General features: G+C 48.4%; 1 protein-coding gene across 2 annotated transcripts in view; it reads right to left on the bottom strand.

Annotated features, from left to right (window-relative positions):
- Window positions 1-17,109, bottom strand: part of FANCI (FA complementation group I) — a 36,190-nt gene that overhangs the window by 12,125 nt on the left and 6,956 nt on the right. For both annotated transcript variants that reach the window (XM_084869024.1, XM_084869023.1), the window contains exons 8-22: window positions 16,451-16,574; window positions 14,846-14,931; window positions 13,918-14,044; window positions 12,873-12,965; window positions 11,565-11,701; window positions 10,028-10,208; window positions 8,853-8,940; window positions 8,113-8,243; window positions 7,269-7,339; window positions 6,080-6,194; window positions 4,888-5,010; window positions 4,314-4,382; window positions 3,375-3,476; window positions 1,789-1,965; window positions 1,233-1,354 (exon numbers count right to left, since the gene is read on the bottom strand). In XM_084869024.1, the coding sequence (XP_084725150.1) occupies window positions 1,233-1,354; window positions 1,789-1,965; window positions 3,375-3,476; window positions 4,314-4,382; window positions 4,888-5,010; window positions 6,080-6,194; window positions 7,269-7,339; window positions 8,113-8,243; window positions 8,853-8,940; window positions 10,028-10,208; window positions 11,565-11,701; window positions 12,873-12,965; window positions 13,918-14,044; window positions 14,846-14,931; window positions 16,451-16,574 (1,746 nt within the window). The remainder of the gene's footprint in view (window positions 1-1,232; window positions 1,355-1,788; window positions 1,966-3,374; window positions 3,477-4,313; window positions 4,383-4,887; window positions 5,011-6,079; window positions 6,195-7,268; window positions 7,340-8,112; window positions 8,244-8,852; window positions 8,941-10,027; window positions 10,209-11,564; window positions 11,702-12,872; window positions 12,966-13,917; window positions 14,045-14,845; window positions 14,932-16,450; window positions 16,575-17,109) is intronic.

The raw sequence follows: 17,109 nt of genomic DNA, 5'->3' as shown, positions 1-17,109 counted from the left end.
ACCACGGCCCTTCCCCGGATGCTCTATTCCAGCCGCAGGGTCGTGTGGGAATGACCCCTTACCACCAGGGGACTCCCAGGGATGCGACCTGTTGGCTACAGTTTCCTCCCGTATTTGAAGGAGGCAATACCCAGGAGGGTCCGACACTACTGCCCATCAGGAGAAGTTCTTCTTTTTTTTTTTTTTTAAATATATGTTTTATTGATTTTTTATAGAGAGGAAGGGAGAGGGATAGAGAGTTAGAAACATCGATGAGAGAGAATTATCGATCAGCTGCCTCCTACACACCTCCCACTGGGGATGTGCCCGCAACCAAGGTACATGCCCCTGACCGGAATGGAACCTGGGACCTTTCAGCCCTCAGGCCGACGCTCTATCCACTGAGCCACACCAGTCAGGGCAGGGGTCCAGGAATTCTGAATTAAAGCCTGCTACAGTAAGGTGACCAGATGTCCTGATTTTTAACAATTTGTCTGCGGAGCATCCCGCGGCGTTTTAAAAAAGTCCCGATTTTTGGAACGTCTGGTCACCTTATGCTAGAGGCACGACGTTTGCCTGCCTGTCCGTCATAAGCTTGGGCGTTACCTAGGAAACAGCGCCTGGGATTCGGCTTGATGTCTATTCAAGAGATGCTGTTGTGGCCCAGTCAGTATTGCTCAGGGGTTGAGCGTCAACCCATAAACCAAGAGTCACTGGTTCGCCAATACCGGTGTGGTTCAGTGGATAGAGCGCCGGCCTGCGGACTCAAGGGTCCCGGGTTCGATTCCGGTCAAGGGCATGTACCTTGGTTGCGGGCACATCCCCAGTGGGGGGCGTGCAGGAGGCAGCTGATCGGTGTTTCTCTCTCATCAATGTTTCTGACTCTCTATCCCTCTCCCTTCCTCTCTGTGAAAAATCAATAAAATTATAAAAATTAAAAAAAAGAGTCACTGGTTCAATTCCCAGTCGGGGCACATGCGTAGGGTTCCGGCTCAATCCCCAGGGAGTCGATCAAGGATGTTTCTCTATCATCAAAGTTTCTATCTCTCCATCCCTTCCCCTTCCCCTCTCTCTCAAAAATCAATGAAAACACCTTAGAGAAAAAAAAAAAAGAGAGATACACTGTTGTGTCTCTGGTATGTTCAGTACCTAGCATACCGTTAAAAGTTAAAAAGAAAAAGACAATCCTCCCCTCCTCCCCCATAAAACGGAGAATTAGGCAAACTGCAATTAGAGTCACCGCAATACCTTACCTGAAATTGCTGATGGAGAAATTATATTCCATCAGAACCTCACAAACTCCCATCACGAGGGAAGCACAGATGTTATTTTTGATGCCGTTACCAGTGCTCTGGGAAAAATCTGCTGATTTATCCTGAAAGACACAAGAGAAGAACTAAGAGGCGCCCCAAAACTTCCATTGTTCAATACACCGCTGTCCCATACACCGAAGGGCTGTGGGTTCGATTCCCGGTTAGGGAACATAACCGAGGTGTGTGTTCGATCCCTGGTCTGACTGCATATGGGAGGCAACTGGTGGTTGTTTCTGTCTCACCTCCATGTTTCTCCCTCTCTCAAAACCGATTTCTAAAAATTGATTATCTATATATATAAAAGGCTAATATGCAAAGTGTCCTCTCCAGCATTTAATCACTTGCCATGACAAGCGCCGACCACCAGGGGGCGGTGGGCCATGAAGGAAGGCCCCGATGGGCCCTGATCGCTGGCCAGGCCTAGGGACGCTACCCCGTGCATGCACTTCATGCACCGGGCTGCTAGTAAATAATAAACAACAGATTTAGCAATTACCAGTTCAAAGTCCTCTAGTTCACTCTTGATCATTCTGTTGGTGAGAGACTCTAGCATGTCGTCTAACTCTTGGTAGAATCCTTCCTCCTCCTCCTCCTCCTCTCCTCCCTGCTGAGCGGGCATCACTTTACTCTTATACCAGGCCAAGCAGTGCTGAATACAGCAGAGCAGATGGTCCTGCAGAAGAAACGAGAATGAAATATTCCTGAGTGCTCAGAGATAACCAACAATGAATTCTTGGCTAGAAGACTCAAGTAAGCTGTTCACTAGCGGCTGAGGTTATGTGGATCCGAATGAACAACACTGCAGAAAACCGACTAGCACAGGCCTGGGTTCCCGGCCTTCCTTCCCCGAAGGAACTGGCTGCCTCAGAAGCTGGCCCCTCACAAGGTAACGGCAGATGCTCCCTCTGCTCCAGTACAAACACCAGGGAGCCAGCCAAGCTGGGCAGCTAGATCCTCTCCGGCGATTCTGAAGGCGGGGGACCATGTGCCCACCATCCAGAACTGAAATACCACGGCTGACATGTACACAGAAGGAACTGCTGGACATGGAAATTGGGTCTCAAAAGAACTGGCGGCCCAGAAAGAAGCTCGCTACAGACTGATTCATATGCCTCTCAGCATACTAACCATTACTGCCTGTCTCATTTTCGGTTCTTATAAGTGTATTTCCAGTAGGACATGATCTCACGCATCTGGGGGAAATGGTGAACAACATAGACGGACGAACAAGAACAGACCCAGAGATAAGGAGCCATGGGTCAGACTGTCGGACCTCAGAGGGAGGGTGGGGATAAAAGGGAGAGATCCACCAAAGGACATGTGTGCACACATATGAGCCTAACCAGTGGTCACGGACAATAGGGGGGTGGGGGCATGAGTGGGGGTGGGGGTGGGGGATTGGAATGGGGGGTTGAGGACAAATATGCAATACCTTCATCAATAAAGAAATTAATTTAAAATAAATAAATGAAATGTTAAATAAGTAAATAAAGGCGGGGGTTTTGCTGAAGGGATCACCGGGAGACCAACACAGCATCTCCGATGCCGAGGACACGGCCTGGCAGAGAAGGTCCGTGCACGAAGGCAGAACGTGACCGTAAGGTGACCATGAGCTCCAAACGGGGTGGAGTTTCCGTTTTCTCTTCGCTTCCCTGTCTCTCTGAGGCTAGAAAGCAAGAACAGACGGCCAGCCTGTCCCAGCTCCCCGGAAGGGCCCCCAGCGCGCCGATGCCAGCTCGGCCTGAATCACACGCGCCCTCCAGACGAATGAAGCAGGCGCCCGGCGCTCCTCGGCTCCTGGCCTCCCTCCCGCCGCATCCTAACGCACCTTCATTTAATATTACAGCCCAAGAGCCACAGATGGAGACCACGTGCTCTTGCGGGAAGCGGTGGGTGCTGACACCACATCCTACCAACAGACACAGGTGCTGACGGGTCAGAAAAGAGAGGCAGGGAGGGTCCAGAGCTAAGAGTTCGCTGGGAGGAGCAGACAGCTTCACGGGGAAGGTGTCTCTTTCCAACGATCAGCAGGGTTAGTATCTGAACAGCGAAAACAAGTTACAGGAAGAACAGCCGTCTCACCAGTGGCTCCTGGAGCGAGATCTGGTCTCCTCGGGTCAGAATACAAGCTTCTAACTTCAGAGGAGGCAGCACGTCCGACTGGGCCTCGTAAAACTGCTTCAGCTACAGACGGCAAGGAACAGAGACACCGCGCTCAGCGCTGCTTCTCACTCTACCTTTTTTTTTTTTTTTTTCATTAGGAAGATAGTTTATTTATACACAATTTGAGTTTTTTCCCCCCTATTTCAAAAGACCATTGCATTTTCCTTCCAATTTACACAAAATTCTATTCATTCATCATCTTCTCAGCCATGTCCTCGGGGCTCACTCTACTTTTTTTATTTGTATTTTAAAAAATATATTTTATTGATTTTTTTACAGAGAGGAAGGTGAGGGGAAAGAGAGTTAGAAACATCGATGAGAGAGAGACATCGATCAGCTGCCTCCTGCACACCTCCTACTGGGGATGTGCCCGCAACCAAGGTACATGCCCTTGACTGGAACCGAACCTGGGACCTTTCAGTCCGCAGGCCGACGCTCTATCCACTGAGCCACACCGGTTTTGGCTGTTTTTCACTTTAAATGGGTCAAGTGTGCAGCACCTTCTCAGACCCACGTCCAAATGTCCAAAGGGGAATGCAGCAACATTCCTAGTCTGGGCACATGCCTGGGTTGCAGGCTCGATCCCCAGTGTGGGGCGTGCAGCAGGCAGCTGATGGATGATTTTCTATCATCATCATTGTTTCTATCTCTTCCCCCGCCCCTCCCTTCTTCCCTGAAATCAATATAAATATATTTTAAAAACGAGTAAGTAAATAAGCCATCAAGATAGCATCACACACCCCAGTCGATGTGCCAGTGACTATTAGGGAATTATTTCACATTGTGAAAAGTCTGGAAAACGTCAATCGCCACTCAACGCCCCGTTATCTGTTTTCTGTGGCCATAGATGCTTTTTACCTGTGACAGCAGAGTCTGCATGATCGAATTAGCCAGCTGAGAGTTTCTTCGAAGGACGTCATAGAACCCCTGAGAGGAATCAAACAGAGAACAAATAAACTCTCTAACAGAGGTACCAGTGATTCAGACAACCATAACTTTAAAGTAACACTATTTTTTAAAAAAAATATATATTTTTATTGATTTCAGAGGGAAGGGAGAGGGGGAGAGACAGACAGAAACATCAACGATGAGAGAGAATCATTGATCGGCTGCCTCCTGCACGCCCAATTCTGGGGATCGAGCCTACAACCCAGGCAAGTGCCTGACAGGAATCGAACCCGGGACCCCTCAGTCTGCAAGCCGAAGCTCTATCCACTGAGCCAAACCGGCCAGGGCAACATTATCTTTCTTTATCCTATTCTCAGTTCTTTGAAAAAGACGAATATACTATTTGCTAGAGAAACAATTCAGAAAGTTGAACGACTGCCTCAATTGTACCCCCCAGAATTCCATGGTAAGTACATGATTTGTTAAAAACATAAGAAGGATGGTGAGCTTCGGAATGGGACACCCTCCCGCTCCGCGGAGTTACCTCATAGAGCATGAGCCGAACGTCCGCCTGCTGGCCCAGGCACCTCCTCAAACTGTCCATGATCTCCAGGCAAAAGGCCTCGTTGGCCACCGCATTGTACCGGCTGTGCACATCCACGTGGACCTGCTCGGGACGGCCCAGGTCAGCTCCTCCCCGGGAACCCCGTGGCTCACAACCCGCCTGGTTTACTTAAAGGCCTACAAGACTTTTATTGTATTTTATTTTAAAAAAATATATATTTTATTGATTTTTTACAGAGAGGAAGAGGGAGGGATAGAGAGTTAGAAACATCGATGAGAAACATCGATCAGCTGCCTCTTGCACACCCCCCACCGGGGATGTGCCCGCAACCAAGGTCCATGCCCTTGACCGGAATCGAACCCGGGACCTTTCAGTCCGCAGGCCGACGCTCTATCCACTGAGCCAAACCGGTTTCGGCCCTACAAGACTTGTTTAAGTGTCTTCAGCAGCTACAAGAATCTAGCTCTTTTTGCTCCCACCAAATCCTGGGAGGGGCAGATGCAGTTTTTAGTTTTGAAATACACATGACAACGATGCCCCTTATTGGATGTGCAGGATAAATTCAGCAACTACAATTTTGTTTGCTCAGATTACTGGGTTTGACACATGTTCACGCGCCAAGTAAATAAACTAGAAAAGATGGAGGTCATAAACGTATTTAGCCTCTGAGAACTACTGTGAAAAATAAAATAATGTAAATGAAATAATGTTAGCCTAGTGTCTAACAGGAACCACCACAAATGCAATTCACATATCTAATTTTAAATTTGCTGGTAACCAAATTTAAACAAACTGGTGAAATTAATTCGAACTTTGTGCTTAACCCAACATATCCAAAACATTATCTCAACATGTCATCGAAATAAAAAATTAATGATGCTGTACATTCTTTAGTTTCGCACTGTGTCTTTAAAACCCAGTGTACTTTACACGCACACACACTGAACCTGGACTGGCCGTACGCCAGGTGTCCAGTTAAATAGCCACTCTGAGGCTGGTGGCTACCATACCGCACGGCGTGGGGCACACAGCACATCTGCCGTCAGCAGTGCTGACCGCCTGGCCATCGCCAGCACCCGAGCAGCTGTGTTTCAGGACCGTCCGCACGACCGGAGTAACGGGAGGAAGAGAAGCCAGGGTGCACGTCCCTACGCCGGCGGGGCCCCCTCACCTGGCTGACGCCTATGGCCTGGCTGCACTGGGAGGACAACAGGCTGCCCAAGACCTTGAAGTTCTTCAGGAGCAGCAAAAACCCGGCCACCGCCGACTTCCGGGCATCCAGCTGTCTAGCTCAGGGACAGACAGAGAAGGAACAGACAGTATTAACCTCACAGCAATAGGCTTCTGGGTCAAAAAAAAAATCCAGTTACTTTGGCTGGCGTGGCTCAAGTGGTTGAGCATTGACCTGTGAACCAGGAGGTCACAGTTCGATTCCCGGTCAGGGCACAGGCCCGGGTTGCAGGCTCCATCCCCAGTGTGGGGCGTGCAGGAGGCAGCCGATCCATGAACAATTCTGATGTTCACTAAAATAAGATTAAAATTTTTATTACATTTTTTTATTGATATCAGAGGAAGGGAGAGGGAAACAGATACAGACACCAATGACGAGAGAGAGTCATTGATTGTCTCCTGCACATCCCACACTGGGGATCGAGCCCGCAACCTGGGCATGTGCCCTGACCGGGAATCGAACCATGACCTCCTGGTTCATAGATGGATGCTCAACCACTGAGCCACGCCAGCCTGCTAATATTTACTTTTTTTTTTTTTTTAAATATATTTTATTGATTTTTTACAGAGAGGAAGGGAGAGAGACAGAGAGCTAGAAACATCAATGAGAGAGAAACATCGACCAGCTGCCTCTTGCACACCCCCTACCGGGGATGTGCCCGCCACCAAGGCACATGCCCTTGACCGGAATCGAACCTGGGACCTTTCAGTCCGCAGACAGATGCTCTATCCACTGAGCCACACCGGTTTCAGCAATATTTACTTCTTAATGAAGGTGTTTTCCCCTTCAGAGCTGTCGCCAGCAGGCACGGGACCCTCATCTGCAGGGCTGTTCTAGAGCCCAGCAGAGTACCCGCGTCACAAGCTCGGATCCGGGCTCCAACACCAACCCCTATTGGACCCGGAAGGTCTCGGACTTCTCTCAGCCTCGGTCTCCTGGTCTGTGAAACGGGAGCTGCAGGAACCCGCACTTCACAGGACTGCTCTGGAGACTCGGGGAGGTAAGGCACTGCGCACGATGCCGTTTGGTGAACGCGTTCGGCTGGGTGAGGCGTTCGCACGCCTGTGACCAGGTGCACGAGGAGACGGCAGAGCGGGCTGCAAGTACCGTTAGGTGGGACGCTACGTACCTGGCAAACATAGCTTTCCGAAGGACCAGTATCAGGGAGTCTCTCATGGACATGCTCACTTTGAGAAGAGGCTGCAAGAGGAAGCAGGGGAGGGTAAAACCAGAACCAGCTGGCTTACTGGCCTGAGCTCCTCGCTACCCAAGGCTGCTACTGTTTGGCTTTTCTAAGGCACTTTTTTTTTTTTTTTTAAATGTTTGTACTGATTTCAGAGAAGAAGGGAGAGGGAGAGATAGAAACATCAATGATGAGAGAGAATCATGGATCAGCTGCCTCCTGCTCGCCCCCTACTGGGGATCGAGCCCACAACCCGGACATGTGGCCTTGACCAGAATCGAACCTGGGACCTTTCAGTCCACAGGCCGATGCTCTATTTATTGAGCTAAACCAGGTAGGCTGGGGCTCCTGCCCTTTTAATATTAAGTTTAATGTTTTAGAATCAGGAGAAATCGCATTTCTTAGACACATATCTATACTAATAACAGGGTACTATGCTAATCAGACTGGGAGACCTTCCGCACAAAGGCATGGTGGCGGGACAGAGGCAGAGGTGGTTAGAGGCGATCAGGCCAGGAGGGTGCGATCAGGCTGGCAGGAAGGGGCAGTTGGGGGTGAGCAGGCTGATAGGTAGGGTGGTTAGGGGCAAACAAGCAGGTAGGCAGGTGAGTGGTTAGGAGCCAGTGGTTCCAGATTGCGAGAGGCGGTCCCAGATTGGAGAGGGTGCAGGCCGGGCTGAGAGACTACCCCCCCGCCCCACCCCCCCGTGCATGAATTCTGTGCACCGGGTCACTAGTATATTTATAAAGAAACACATTGAACTCCTACTTCTGATCCTGGGGAGACTCACCTGCACCGCCTTCAGCAGCCCCTGCACCGTCTGCAGGGGCAGAAAGGACAAATAGTCGAAACTCTCTGTGACTTTAGAGGAACAGCTCTGAAGAACCAAGGGCGAGTACGTGATGATGTTGGAGAGCAGCTCTGGGAAACAGAATCCATCGTGAGTTGACTCAAATAACTAAAGGCCGTTTCACATAAAAGGAAAACTAGAATGGGGATGCGTTTGTTTCCTTTCTCAAGTCAAACATGTTGAGTGGGAGAGAGAGGGAGCGAAACACTGATGTGAGAGAAACGCATCGACTGGATGCCTCCCACAGACACCCTAACCAGGGCCTGGGCTGGGGAGGAGTCTGCAATGGAGGTACGTGCCCTTGACCGACTGGGGATTCTTGGGTCCCCAGGCCGACACCGGCCAGAGTTGTTAATTTTTTTTTTTTATCATTTTTTTTCTTCCACGATCAAAACATTATGACACTGATGCCAAAACTGGTTTGGCTCAGTGGATAGAGCGTCAGCCTTTGGACTGAAAGGTCCCAGGTTCGATTCCGGTCAGGGGCATGTACCTTGGTTGTGGGCACATCCCCAGTAGGGGGTGTGCAGGAGGCAGCTGATCGATGTTCCTCTCTCATCGCTGTTTCTAGCTCTCTATCCCTCTCCCTTCCTCTCTGTTAAAAAACTCAATAAAATATATATTAAAAACAAACAAAAAAACATTATGACACTGAAATGATAATATTCCAAGTTCCATACCTAAGAAGTGGCTGATGGGAGAAGATGCTCTGGTAACAACTCTGTTGAAAACCTGCTCCAGGATTTCCTGTCTGATCAGCTCATGGATCTAAAAGAACAGAAGAACCAATAAAATACTCCTTGGTGACTTTCAGCTTACAATTGCATCGATGCATGTTAGGCAGAATGAAGGACAGTTTGGACATGTGTTTATTTCAAAGACAGATATGAGAATCACTTGAAAGACAGGATCCCTCAACCCCACCCTCAAACAACCCTGTTTAGGAATCTACAGAAAGATCGCTACAATGAAAATGACCCTGCAATGAAAATGTTGCTACATGTAAAGTTCAACATCAGACAGGAATGCCTGCACTTGGGTATCCATCACATGCCGCCATCCACACTGACATTATGCACATTTAAAAAAATATATTTGTATATATTTTTTTAAATATATTTTATTGATTTTCCACAGAGAGGAAGGGAGAGAGATAGAGAGCTAGAAACATCGATGAAAGAGAAACATCGACCAGCTGCCTCTTACACACCCCCTATTGGGGATGTGCCCGTAGCAAACGTACATGCCCCTGACCGGAATCGAACCTGGGACCTTTTAGTCCGCAGACCGACGCTCTACCACTGAGCCAAACCGGTTTCGGCTATTTTTATTGATTTCAGACAGGAAGGGAGAGGGAGAGAGAGAGTGAAACATCAATGATGAGAGAGAATCATTGATCGGCTGCTGCCTACACGCCCGCTACTGGAGTTGGAGCCCATATGGGGCATGTGCCCTTGACTGGGAATCGAACCCGGGACCCTTCAGCCCGCAGGCTGATGCTCTATCCACTAAGCCAAGCTGGCTAGGGCCATATATTCATACTTCTAAAAAATTATCAGAGGTGGGGACGGGCTGGAGGGGGTAAATGGGGGAGAAAATGGGCCATATGTAATATTTTCAACAACAAAGATTTATTTAAAAAAAAGAAATTATCAGAATAAATAAAAAAAACTCATACCAATAAAAGACAAGAAAGGAAGTATTCCATCCAACTTGAGCTGTAATGTTTCAATTACTACCCCAATCTAGTCCCCAAACTCAAACTTCCTGTCCTCCGAACTCCAGGCAAACGTCACGCCCCACTTACGATACCATTTAATGAAACTAGGAAGTGGCTGCCATGCTGGAGTCTTACCTTAAAAGTTTCCAGCAGGATGTCACCGCCCAGCTTACACGCATGCTGGTTTGGTGTTCTGGAAAGACCAGGGCTGGTTTCAATAGCTGTTCCATCACCCATCTTCTTTGGCCCGTACGAATCCATTAAAATGAAACCAAACTGCACCAGGCCCTGGGTGACATGATCCCAGCTATGGACGCTGCAAGAAAACAAGGCTCAGCTAGAAGGAAGAGCGGAGTGAAAACACCTTCCCTTGATCTTCGTTGCCATGGTAGTCCCCAAACTCGATCCGACAACGATAACCAACAGTCTTCACCTGAACCGTTTCTTCTCAGGCATCCTTTTTTTTAAAAATTATTTTAAAAAAAATATTTTATTGATTTTTACAGAGAGGAAGGGAGAGAGAGAGAGAGAGCTAGAAACGTCAATGAGAGAGAAACATCGACCAGCTGCCTCTTGCACACCCCCTACTGGGGATGTGCCCGCAACCAACGTACATGCCCCTCACCGGAATCGAACCCGGGACCTTTCAGTCCGCAGACCGACGCTCTACCACTGAGCCACACCGGTTTCGGCCTCATGCATCCTTATGGGAACACAGCACCCTCCTCCTCCTGCTTCTCCAAGACCCGCTATGTCCCCGCTTTATGCCGAGGAGTGAGCCAGGACCAGACAGCCCTGAGCTGACGTGTGTGAGCAGAGGAGCCTGGCCACACGCCCAGGAGATCAGCCCTCAGCACATCTCCCGCTATCAGATCAGAGCTAGACTGCTATTGGGTGCAGATCTCCCAACTAACAGGGAACAGCAGAACCAGTCAGGGGACAAGCAATGATCACCAAATACAAGGGGAAAAAAGCCTCGAAAGAGAAGCACCAAACTCACAGAATAGAGTGAGGGAAAAGAACTAATGTCGGAACACATGGGAGATTTTAAGAGTTTAAAGAATGTCCTTAGAGAAATCTACATATATATAAAAACCTAAGCGACTGAACAACCGGTCGCTATGACGCACACTGACCACCAGGGGGCAGATGCTCAATGCAGGAGCTCCCCCCGGTTGTCAGTGCGCTCCCACAGCCAGCCAACCTCCACGGTCCCTCCTCCAGGACAACTAACCTTCGGCCGGATGGCCTCCGAATTGGGACTGGGCAAGATGGCCCCATCGGCCCTGATTGCTAATTTGTGCACCAGACCTCTAGTAAGAATATAACAACCTGACCTTAGCCAGTTTGGCTCAGTGGGTAGAGCGTTGGCCTGTGGACTGAAAGGTCCCAGGTTCGATTCCGGTCAAAGGCATGGTTGCGGGCACATCCCCAGTAGGAGGTGTGCAGGAGGCAACTGATCGATGTTTCTCTCTCATCAATGTTTCTAACTCTCTATCCCTCTCCCTTCCTCTCTGTAAAAAATCAATAAAATGTTAAAAAAAAAAAAGAAAAGTTAAAAAGGAACTTACACAACCAGCAGTTTTCTCTGACGGGCCATGGATACGGGCACCACACGTTTTCTCACACCAAACAACCGAGGAACCTACTAAGGTGCGGCTCCTGAGCTCACCTGTTCTTCACCACTTCCAAGATCATGGTTGAAACACAGGACGGATGAGGGACTAGATTCTGAAGAAATTTGGAGCCTTGGAGAAGCTGGAGATCCTTAAAGCTTTTAAAAACGGAAGCCTTTAAAAGGTCAAACACCTGACATAATGAAAGAAATAGGAAAATGAAGCAAAAAATGATGTTCCCTGCCGGAGAATCATAATCTTGTCATAGTTCCCACTTGCTGTTCTACTCATATCCCCATGGCAACTGTTTCGCTAGATGAGTATGACATAAAAATTAAGACTTTCAGTGGGAACTTAAGAGACAGGCCTTCCCATGAGTAGAGAACATGTGAGGAAAAAAAGGGCAAAGAATTTTCATCCTTTCATCCTTGAAAATAACCTGTTCACCGTTATTTCAACTTGATCAGGGACAATTTCTTGGAAAGCTAATCCCATGTTCCATATAATAAAGAGGTATTATGCAAATTGAACATCACTCCAACACGCAAGATAAGTCACTCCCATGTGGTCAGAGATGGCCAGCAGGGGAGGGAAGTTGAGAAGGACCAGGTCTGCAAGGGAGGGCAATTGTGGGCAATCAGGCTAGTACGGGAGGGCATTTGGGGGCGACCAGGCCTGCAGGGGAGGGCAGTTAGGGGTGACCAGGCCAGCAGAGGAGGACAGTTGGGGGTGACCAGAATTGCAGGGAAGGGCAGTTGGGGGAGAGGGGGTAGGCCTGCAGGGAAGGGCATTTAGGGTCGACCAGGCTGGCAAGGGAGGGCAGTTAAAGGTGACTGGGCCAGCAGGGGAGGGCAGTTGGGGACAACCAGGCCTGCAGGGGAGGACAGTTAGGGCGACCAGGCTGGCAGGGGAGGGCAGTTAGGGGCATTCGGACCAGCAGGGGAACAGTTAGGTATTAATCAGGCTAGCAGGGGAGCGGTTAGGGGATGATCAGGCTGGCAGGCAGAAGCGATGAGGGGCAATCAGGCAGGAAGGCAGGCGAGCAGTTAGGAACCAGCACTCCTGGATTGTGAGAGGGATGTCTAACTGCCCGTTTACACACACATCAACTGGTGCCTCCTGCACAAAGCCCTAGGATCAAGGCTGAAAGTGAGGTACACGCCCTTGACTGGAATCGAACCCAGGACCCTTCCGTCCAAGGGTCGACGCTCTATTCACTAAGCCATACTGGCTAGGGCCCTACATGTGTGCTGGCAGGATTGAGGTGGAATTGTTTAGGAAAGGATAATAAAAAACAACAACACAGGCTCTTGAACTTCTTATCAACAACAGAAGGAACCAAAAAGTCATTAATAAATAAATACCTGCTCCTCAAACCTTTGTATTCTTGCTACCGAGAGCAGCAGGGTAATGCTGAAGGGACATATATTATTACTGAGACCTCCTTGCTGTCCGGCCTAGAACAGATAAACAAAAAAGGAGTCGTTACTTATATCTTAAACGTGTAACGCAGCCTACTTAAAACAAGGTCCTTAAATACATCAGAAACCCGTATGTCAGAGCTAAACCTATAAAACTTTTGGAAGAAAACAGCAGAAAATCTTTAGGAACCTCGATTAGGCAAAAATTTTCTTCTACGCAATACCAGATATAAGAAAAAATAGTTATAGGACATGATCAAAATTCAGAACTTTTGGGTGCTTCAAAAGACACCACTAAGAAAATCAAAAGACAAGCCACAGACTAGGAAAAATATGTGCTACCCATATATACTATAAAGGGCTGGTAGCCAGAATATACAAAGAATTCTTCAAACTCAATAAGATGACATACAATGAAAAAAAGAAATGGCTGGTACCAGGATGGGGCAAGGATCGTACAAAGTGAGCCTTGCATAGCTTATGCCATAAAAATGTCCAAAGACTAAAGGGGTCAGAAGAACACATGAGCAAACTAGAAAGATCTAGTTGGCCAAATATGGCTCACTTTATATACATATATATTTTTTTTTAATTGATTTTTTACAGAGAGGAATAGAGAGTTAGAAACATCGATGAGAGAGAATCATCGATCCGTTGCCTCTTGTACACCCCGCACTGGGAATGTGCCCGCAACTAAGGTACATGCCCTTGACCGGAATTGAACCTGGGACCTTTCGGTCCGCAGGCCGACGCTCTACCCACTGACACACACCAGTTTCGGCTATGGCTCACTTTATACCAGTGGCTCTCAATCTTCCTAATGCCATGACCCTCTAATACAGCTCCTCATGTTGTGGTGACCCCCAGCCATAAAATTATTCTCGTTGCTACTTCGTCACTGTCATTTTGCTACCGTTAATGAATCGTAATGAGCTCAGACGTCCCTGCTTCCCGGAGATCCCGGGTCACCTCCAGAGTCTGCCCCCACCTTCAGGTGTTTCAGGAGTGCTCTGCCCAGTTCGCAGTCCAACGTCATCGCAAACACCACGTGCAGAACAACGGTGCCTTCCACGTGACGCAGTTCGCCCGACGGCACGGTGATGAGATCCAAGAGCCTGCAGGATTCAGCAGAGAAGTGAGAGGCGGCGGCGGCGGAGATGAACAGAATCCCTTCTCAGACACGCCGCGCAGAGGAACACGTGGACCAGCGCGGCGTATCTGACCTCATGGTCGCTGGAGGAAGGCAGCGAGGACCGATTCCGCCGCCTCGTTCTCTGCTCCCTTTGGCAACAAAACTCCCTGCTAAGTGTCTGCGGTCATTAGCTCCACTTCTTTACCTCTTCCCGGTTAAACACAATTCATTCAGGCTGGCCCCTCCCGATTCCCCGCTACCCAAGGCCACTGGCTAGTATTGCAAGGGTTCCAAAGGATCCCTCTGTTGCCAAAACCAATCATCAAGTCCCATATTAGGGCCTCAGCAAATTCCATACAGCAGACCACTTTCTTGACATTCATTCTTCTCTGAGGTTCTGGGGCACTGTATCGTCACAGACTGCTGATATATATATATATTTTTCAAATATTCTTATTGATTTAGGAGAAAAAGAGATAGAAACATCAATGATGAGAGAGAGTCATGGATCAGCTGCCTCCTGCACGCCCCACACTGGGGATCGAGCCCGCAACCAGGGCCTGTTCCCTGACCGGGAATCGAACTGTGGCCTCCTGGTTCACAGGTTGATGCACAACCACTGAGCCACACCGGCTGAACTCAGCGAGGAGAGGGTGAGGGAAGCTCTGGGCTCGAAGGTGAAGGCGGGGACAGGGAGGGTGGGTAACAGTGAGGTAGCTGAAATGCACAACGAGACGATACATGTGCAGAAGTGGTTTTGTTTCTAAACTGTGTTGTCACTCACTCGTCGCCGCTCTGCTCCTCTTTGTGCTGCTTGTCTAGCTCGTTGAAGAAAGCGATGATGCCTTCCAGAACCTTCTGTCTGCTTCCCTGAAAAAAATGCAGAACAGGCGAGATCAGCAAGCTGAACTCTTCCGCTTACAGGCTTCTCAAGGGTAAATTTAAATGAACAAATTACAACCTAGAGTCGCAGTAAGAATTTGTGAAGACGGAATACTTTCATGTTAAAATCGGGTTTAAAATACATCTTTTTATTATTATTATTTTTTTTAATGTTTCCATTGAAACAGCCTAAGTGCCCACCAGCAGGTGAGTGGATTAAAAAAAAAACTGTGGTGCATCTACACAATGGAATACTACGAAGCTATAAAAAAGGAACTTTTACCATTTGCAACACACGGATGGACTTGGAGAGCATTATGCTGAGCGAAATAAGCCAGTCAGAGAAAGATAAATATCACATGATCTCACTCATTTGTGGAATATGATGAACACAGACTGATGAATAAAAATGGATAAAATAAATAAATAAATGGATCCATAGACAGAGAAGCACAAACAGACTGTCAAACCTCAGAGGGAAAGTAGGGGAGGGTGGAGCGGGGGAGGGGAGGGTTAGAGAGCAACCAAAGGACTTGTACGCATGCACATTAGCATAACCAATGGACAGGGACACTGGGGCGGTGGGGGCTTGTCCTGGGGGGTGGGAGTGGCCAGGGAGGGGTCCATGGGGGAAAAAGGAGGCATATGTAATACTTTAAACCAGCGGTTGCCAACGGGTGGTCCGCGAGGTTCAAAAGGATGGCGACCGCTACTTTAAACAATAAAAAAAGAAATAACAAAAATAAAAAGACAAAAAGTAAGTTTCCATTGATTTTTTTTTTTGAAAGGAACAGAGATAGAAGCCTCTCTCTCTTTTTTTTTTTAAATATGCTTCTATTGATTTCTGAGAGAGGAAGGGAGAGAGAAACATTAATGATGAGAGAGAAATTGACCAGCTGCCTCCTGCACGCCCCACACTGGGGATGGAGCCCACAACCTGGGCATGTGTTCTGACTGGGAATCGAACCGTGACCTCCTGGTTCATGGTTCAACCACTGAACCATACCGGCCGGGCTAAAATACATCTTAATGCCAAACTTAAGGAGCCCATAGCCCACCCTTTCTGAGAACGGTATTCCTTTTACTACCCCACACCAAACATCCTGTCAAGCTGTTTTCCTGGGCTGAGGACCCATGACCTTTTTACTGGATCAAATCACCGAACGTGGCATGAAAGCGACCATGGCCCAGTAAGTGCATCAAGGGGAAGAAAAATAAGCTGGACGGCTCTGACTGGACATCCCACTGGAGTTAAAAAAACAGAAATAATGCAGCCGGGCCAGTATGGCTCAGTGGTTGAGCATCACTGACCTATGAACCAGGAGGTCACCGGTTCGATTCCCGGTCAGGGCACATGCCTGGGTTGCGGGCTCTGTCCCCAGTGTGGGGCGTGCAGGACGCGGCTGATCCATGGTTCTCTCTCATCATGGATATTTCTCTCTCTCTGTTACCTTTCCTCTCTGAAATCACTATTTAAAAAAGAAAAGAAACAAAGCTGTCCTCCTACCTTTGAGGAGAGAATCAGCAGCTGATAGACCAGAGGCGGGATTTCCTGCAGGTTCAGCTTGGAGAACATCTTGAACACTTTTTCTACCACGAGTTCGATCTCCTCTGGAGTCAGAGGCACATCCCTGTGGAGCAGAGATTCTAAGGGCCAGAGTCTAATCACACCACAGCCTAATGTGGGAGATACTAGACTATTATAATGCCGCCCACCCTTTTAATATATTTTATTATTTTTTTACAGAGAGGAAGGGAGAGGGATAGAGAGCTAGAAACATCAATGAGAGAGAAACATCGATCAGCTGCCTCCTGCACACCCCCCACTGGGGATGTGCCCGCAACCAAGGCACGTGCCCTTGACCGGAATCGAACCCGGGACCCTTCAGTCCGCAGGCCGATGCTCTATCCACTGAGCCAAACCGGTTCTGGCTAGAATGCCCCTTTTTGCAGTTTCTCCAATAGAGAACCTTACAGGAAACCTAGAACCTTATCTAAGCGAAGTTGCCTTGGGAAAAAAAAAAATCATGAACTTACACTTTAAGAAAGCAAATAAAGCAAAACAGAGAGAGTGGGGGGGAATCCTGGAACAGGAAACACAGGTACCAACATGCTCGCTGGGGAGAGAGTGGCGGTGAGCTGCTACATTCTAGCTGGTAGCAGGGG

This window comes from Pipistrellus hanaki (genome assembly GCF_964339955.1).
Source record: "Pipistrellus hanaki genome assembly, chromosome: 21".
In the NCBI taxonomy this organism is placed as follows: domain Eukaryota; kingdom Metazoa; phylum Chordata; class Mammalia; order Chiroptera; family Vespertilionidae; genus Pipistrellus; species Pipistrellus hanaki.
The sequence above is the reverse complement of the archived record's forward strand: the minus strand, read 5'-3'. Positions and strand labels throughout refer to the sequence as shown.